Below are 6,628 nucleotides of genomic sequence, written 5' to 3' on the forward strand. Positions count from 1 at the left end.
TGTTGCGGGTTAAAACCTATTTTTCCTGTACTAAAAATATCACTAACCTTTAATATTCGCGAAAAGGAGTTGGAATAACCCAAATAATTACTCTCAGTCCGGGCAATTCCTTTATTACATATTATTTTTCCATAAAAATGTCTTCATTCATGACGCGTATTGTAATAGCTGCATTCCACAAATTTAAAACAAGTATTTATATGAACTCTTCTAAGCCTGTTCCTTGGAACGTTTAAAAGTACATATAATCCATTTTTGAATATCTAGTAGTAACATGATATTACACAGAGACGTTCTTACAATTATTTTATCCACGAGGTCTTTAAAATATTCGTGTATTTCATAAGAGATTAAGTAGTATAGGGCTACACTTCGTACCTCCGTAGGTGTAGAATGTAGGTGTAGAGTGTAGGTGTAGAATGTCAAGGTCACAGTGTCAATGCCCTCTCGCCACGCCCCCTTGGGAAACTCGCGCCCCCTGGCGCGCCCCCAACTCGCGCGCGCCCCCTGGCGGGAAAACTTGCGCGCCCCCTCGCGGGAAAACTCGCGGGCCCCCGCGCGCCCCCTGGCGGGAAAACATTGCGCGGGTATCTGGCAGTCCTGTATCTGTGACGTCATTGGCGGGAAAATCTACAACTGTATTTGTGACGTCATTGATAAGAGACGAGAATTTATTAAACGTACATGGCCAAGGGTTAATGATAGGCTGAAAGTTGCGCAATCCATTGTAATATTTAGTTTGACTCAAAATTTTAGCCTTTTTTCAAGGAGTTTATTTTGAGTATGGTATTGTTTTTAATGGTAATTAAAAGTCAGTCTCTTCTACAACTGTGACGTCATAGATAAGAGACGATAAAAACTTCAAACGTACATTGCCAAGGCTTAAATCTTCTACAATTGTAGCTGTGACGTCATTGATAAGAGACGAATGGAATCTTTGAACGTGCATTGCCAAGGGTTAAATCTTCTACAATTGTAGCTGTGACGTCATTGATAAGAGATGATACGGGTGTAGAGTTACGCTTACAAAAGGAACAAAGATTTGTCAGCCCAAACGGAATCAAATACCAGTACTTAGTTTCAAAATACAATCACAGAAAAGTAAGCGTGTGTAAATACTCTCCTTTCAAATCTGGCGTATTCAAAGCAATTCACGTCTAATTTTCTATTAGAATGGTACTAAAGCCAAGGTGGAGGCCGAGGCTACCCCGTTTACAGGTCAACACCAAATGCCAGGACTCGTCCTAACGTGTCTAAACCTAACCTACCTCCAAGTTATAACGAAGTTATCACTGATTCAAAATAAATCACCGATAGGTTAGTAGTGGTTTGAAAGCAATTACCTATACTAAACCGGACTATTTTGGTAAAGATGTCGTACTTGCAATGGTTTAATAGTAGCAAAATTTCTTCCAACATATAAATGTTTAAGGGATTTGTTTTTTCCAGCTAAATCGGCATCGAAATCTGAAAGGACTCGACTTTAATTTGAGCTGTTAGATTGTCATACCTTTTGAAATAACTAGTTTTTCAGGCATTTTCCTCCTGTCGTATGTTTATATTTATTACCAACGTTCCAATCAAGGTACTAGAACCTATTTTGTTATTCCCTATTGAAATTGAATTCATAGTTTGTTTATTTAAAAATGGATAGAGCACACATTCCACTATTTAGATATTCAGGGTGTAGAAAGTAAATTATTTTTAATTGATTTTAACATAAAGAACAAACTATTTAGCTGTGCCAAGTGATTGAAAATAGAGTCTTCAAGTTTAAAGCAATTAACAACGAGATTGAAGTTATTAATCATATGAGCATTCAGTTAGGAACTGCGCTCAAAACTATATTTCCTCGAATGTCTTTAGAGTATATATCAAAAGACCTGGTTTGTGGAGGTTTTTCAACGGTATACGCTTGTACGCGCGATTATCGTGAAGAAGTTGCGTGGGATGTTGACACCATCTACTTGTCACACGATAGCAAAGAACTGTCACTGACACAAAACATTAAAGGAAAAAAATACAAGACTATGAAAAACAAATTCTTAATGACAATCTCTTCTCAATTGTAAAGAAAAACAGAAAATAAATGTTTTATTGCACCTTAGTGTATTTTATTGTGGTGGGTTACGGTTAAGGTTTGAAGTGCGACTAGGATGATTATTAGAGTTAGGAGTTGTGGATGTAGAGGCCGCTTCAGATGGTAAGGGCAACCCCTGACTTCTATGTTGTGATCTTAGCCATTGACGTTGTTGCTCGTTCAAACGCCAAAGGAAGGGTATTTGTGAATCTGGGTCCTGTTGCACCTGCGCACCTTCACGCAACATCGGTCTGACCCGTGCAATAGGTAAATTTCTCCATGACGGGTGATTTTTGTATAATTTCTCATTTTCGGTTCTTATTATCTTATTACTTAATTTTTCTAAAATTGCCTAAAAAATATTTAATTATTAAATTCTAAGACCCAATTGGAAATCATAGTATCTTTATTTCGTGCAATTTAGGAAACTATCGAAAATTGGTTTTAAAAGTTTTTCAGTTTCTTTAATCCGATGTTTAAACCTCATGTTATTATATAGTTCCATGTTATATCGATCTTCCAATGATATTACATGTACATTTATTATATGTGAAAAACTAACCAACAATTTTTTATTTTTTACACAAAGATGATTTTCTCTCATCAGGTAAAGTTGTTGCGAATAGCTCCTTGTTGGTGTTTAGGTTATTGGGAGAACTAATATTATCTAGAAGAACTAATTAACCGACTGAAAAATTAACTAGTCTTAATATACTTTTGTTGGTAATTTTGTAAATGAATAAACTTTGAGACTTTAAATGCAGGAAATAGTTTATTTTAGCAAGGTTAAAATTAAATGAACTTCTCGCGTTGGAGGTAATTTCGAGAGTGATTTTTTGAGAGGCTCACTAGCAAGAGACGCGGGACCCCATAGGTCACGTGTCCGTTTTTTATCTTAGAACAGCAGAGGTTTTTTAAGCTGTTATCTTAATCGCCTATATTCTTTTTTTTTACATTGATCTATTTTGTTAATTTTAGACTATACATTATTAATTTTTATGATTATTTGATTTGTTATTTACACAAGATAAAATTACTAATTTTTTCTTTTACACAAAGTTCTAAAATACTTTTCATGGGTCCGCTTTAAAACCAAATGGCAAATTGTCCCAACCTTTAATTACACGTTTGTTAAACGTAAATCCAAAGCTTTTTTCTAGTTTTCGACTTAAAAGAGTGGCCGACGTTTTATTTCTAATGACGTTGAAAGGAACGTCCACTTTTAGACGTTTGGATTTATTTTTTATAGAGTTCACTATAGCTTCAAAGTTTATAATTTTCTCGTTAACACGATTAAGGCAAATTCCTTTAACCTTCACGACAGATTGACCGTCCGTAGTTCTGTAACCGTAACTCTTGGGACCATTTGAAACAAACTCTGTAATTGTAGCGTCCCCTAGTTCGTTAACCCAACACCCTAAATTGTTACCCGTGGGGGGCTTAAAATCGTTTTCCCCCGCCACAAATAAAACGCTATCGGTATCCGCGTATAAGGCTCTTCTACCCAATTTATGTAAGGTTTCGAATAAGGTTAATCTTCCGTAGCACAAAACGAAACAGGCCACATACGGATTTCCTTTGAAATATGTGGGTACAAAATCATCTTTGTTTTTGTACGATAATAAGCACATTTCTTCATTAATTGGTCTTAAATCTACCAATTCCTTTGTGTCATCAGATAAGATACGTACAAGTTCTGTACACTCGTTAACAATTAGTGTTTTGGTTTTGTTTGTATTCATACCAAAACGACCCCAAAGACTGTTGAGACAAATCTTTGAAATAGCTCTCAGCGCGGGGTTATGGACTACTTCGTCCATCTTGATACTTATACCTTCAGATTCGTAAATCGATTCAATATATTTTTGTTTTTGCTCGTCAGTTTTAACGGAAGACGGATAGCCGGAATTAGCTTGTTTTATCTTCAAAAAATTGTTAACATAACCGCCAAATAGTCCATCGTTAACATGTTTTTCATACTGAAATGTCTCGTCGAAATGATGTACTTCGTATATTTTGATAATTTTATAACCCATTTCTACGGCTTTGTAAATTTCAGGCGAAGGCCAAATACCCGAAATAATTCGTTCCTTGTCAGAATGTCGACACTCTTCATTATTTGATTCAAGGGCACATGACTTACACAAGGGGAAAAACAATTTTCCATTAAACCTATATGGTAAAACTGGGATATATAGATCCGTTCGGGGGCAAGAGTTCACACGATATTATACCAAAATAGGCATTTTTTTCATAGTTAAAGTTACTATTTAAAATTTTGGGATGTCCTTTTGGGTAGATTCCGTATTTATTGACAGCGGGATAGAGTGACATGAGGTCGTAATAATAAATTTTTTCGTTTTTTGCTTCATCCGGTTTATGATATAATTTGAAGACTTCTGTCCTTCCACCGTATAAAGCCGACCTGGCTAATATTGGCGGAGGTACCTCTACAGTCTCGCAAAAGGTACTACAAGCGACATTTGTCTTTAACAACTTTTCAAACTCGCATTCCCACATTATTATATACTTTGCATTGGGGTGTAACTTTTTTATAAATTCTATTCTATCCAGACCCTTTTCGTAACAGTTTTTATTTGTATCATTTACTAAACTGTTCCATTCACTACCTTTAAAACATTTCGGACAACCGTGATACGCGCAACCATTGAACTCTAGGATAATTTCAGGATCCTTTGAGTAACCGTCAACTAAATAAGGTCCAATTCTTTTTTCTCCTTCAGGAGATAGGGCTGTCTGTATTTCTACCTTCATTTCTTTACTAACCCAAGCCAACCACTTGATTGCTTTACTACTTTGGTTGTATGACCCACGATAACCCGGACTAGGTACCACACCCAATGTATTTTTTTCTAAATATTTGTGTAAAAACACGTTAGTACAGGCCCCCGATATTGTAATAGCTCCGCAATTAAGAGGATCTAGACCCGATGCTTTTTTGTAAAGTTCTCTAAATTTTGTAATTCCTTTTTGTAAAACTACTACATCTTGTACAGCGTATTCCTCTAATTCGGTCATTATTTTGTACGTGGATTTTTTACCTTTTTCACTGTACCATAAATCAAAGGCTTGTCGGTCCTTTTCATTCATAAATTCAGGTTGAAACGCGGTCTTTTCAGGTAACGGACCTTCATAGTTTAAAGTGTCCTCTTTTAAGAAAATATAAGGAAAAAACTGTTTTTTGTAACTACCCAATTGAAAGGTTTCTGTAAAGGCTCTCAGAGGAAGGGCCACGAAGGAATAACTACAAATAAACCTAAAATTTTGACTTTTAATAAAGAGAGCTAGAATTTTAGAGCCGTCGAATATGACGTCTGGTTTTACATGGTTATTAATTAACCAATTTAATATAAAATACGAATCAAAACCATTAAAATTGTGGGCCACTATAGTCAAATTCTCAAATTTAGGTTTACTTATTTTTATTCGTTTATTGTTCCTTGTATAAGATGTCTCATCTTCTGTTTGGGTAAGATATTTCATAAACTTATCAACACAATCAAAACCTCTAAAAATTTGATAATCGTATTCGGTATCATTAATTTGCATGGCCGAAACTAATAGAACTGGGGTATGTTTAGAATTCATATCAATAGTTTCACAGTCAAAATAACAAAATCTAGTTTCTTTAAAAGTATCATCAAGGGGTTGAACGTAACACATTTTGGGAGGGTGCTCAATTTTACATCTAGAACAAATTGTAAGACATTTATGTTTGTCATCGCGAATTTCTTTGCAACATTTTAAGCACCGTTTAATTTTTAAACAAGTGTCATTTTCTATGTGAAATTGGAAACATTCAGGCCCTTTAAAGTATCTATTACAGTTTTGACAGCGAGATATTTCAATCTGAGGGTCTTCGTGAAAGGTCTCAGAGTAACAACGCCAACATTTGGTTTTTTGATTAAAACATTTGTGTTTTTTTGCGTTCTTTGAATTAGTAAACGTTGTTAAACACGTATTACAATACGACGTGGCCCCAAACATACTGGCTAAACTTTTAATGACGTGCATGTGTTGATCTATTTGTAATAGAAAAATTTTTTTCTCCGAAAACATTTCACCTTGATAAACCTTTTTGAAATTATCATTAGCACTGAAAATAACTATTTGATACTCGGGTTGCAATACTTTTTGAAACATTGCAATTTTGTCTAAACTAACGGGACCAATAGGCACATTAGCCTTGGCATGAAGCTTTAACGCTTCTTCTTTTTGCAAAGGTCTATGACCTAGTTGTATACGTCTATAACGATTAAAATCAAAAGTCAAAGTACTAAGCTTTTGTTTCTTTAAATATGTTAAATCAGCAACCATCGTCCCGCAAACGATTGCTCTTGATACGCATAGTTCGTCATCGTTTATTATGGGTAAAAATGTCCTTCCTTTCTGAATATATTTGTCGAGAGCTATCATCGATCTATTTTTAACAGATCGACGACCTGATATTGGTACATTAACGTTTAAAAATATAGCATCGAGCCTGACATCACCCTCGAGAAAAAAATTTCGCCGGCTTTGACTTAC

The 6,628-nt window shown here is 35.2% G+C and overlaps 1 protein-coding gene across 2 annotated transcripts; it reads left to right on the forward strand.

Moving 5' to 3' along the window:
- Positions 1 to 911: 911 nt before the first annotated feature.
- On the forward strand, positions 912 to 2,470 carry LOC149695132 (F-actin-uncapping protein LRRC16A-like). 2 transcript variants are annotated; one of them, XM_089867400.1, is made up of 3 exons: positions 912 to 1,317; positions 1,450 to 1,585; positions 1,740 to 2,470. In XM_089867400.1, the coding sequence occupies exons 2-3, from the start codon at positions 1,553 to 1,555 to the stop codon at positions 2,070 to 2,072; spliced, it is 366 nt and encodes a 121-aa protein (XP_089723526.1). In that variant the 5' UTR covers positions 912 to 1,317; positions 1,450 to 1,552; the 3' UTR covers positions 2,073 to 2,470. The 2 variants fall into 2 exon arrangements, with proteins under 2 accessions (XP_089723526.1, XP_089723525.1); XM_089867399.1 differs by having other exon boundaries at positions 912 to 1,585.
- Positions 2,471 to 6,628: the final 4,158 nt, after the last annotated feature.

This window comes from Phalangium opilio, unplaced genomic scaffold, assembly GCF_054372755.1.
Source record: "Phalangium opilio isolate 3A_F unplaced genomic scaffold, DU_Popi_V2 ptg000022l_1, whole genome shotgun sequence".
Taxonomy (NCBI): Eukaryota; Metazoa; Arthropoda; class Arachnida; order Opiliones; family Phalangiidae; genus Phalangium; species Phalangium opilio.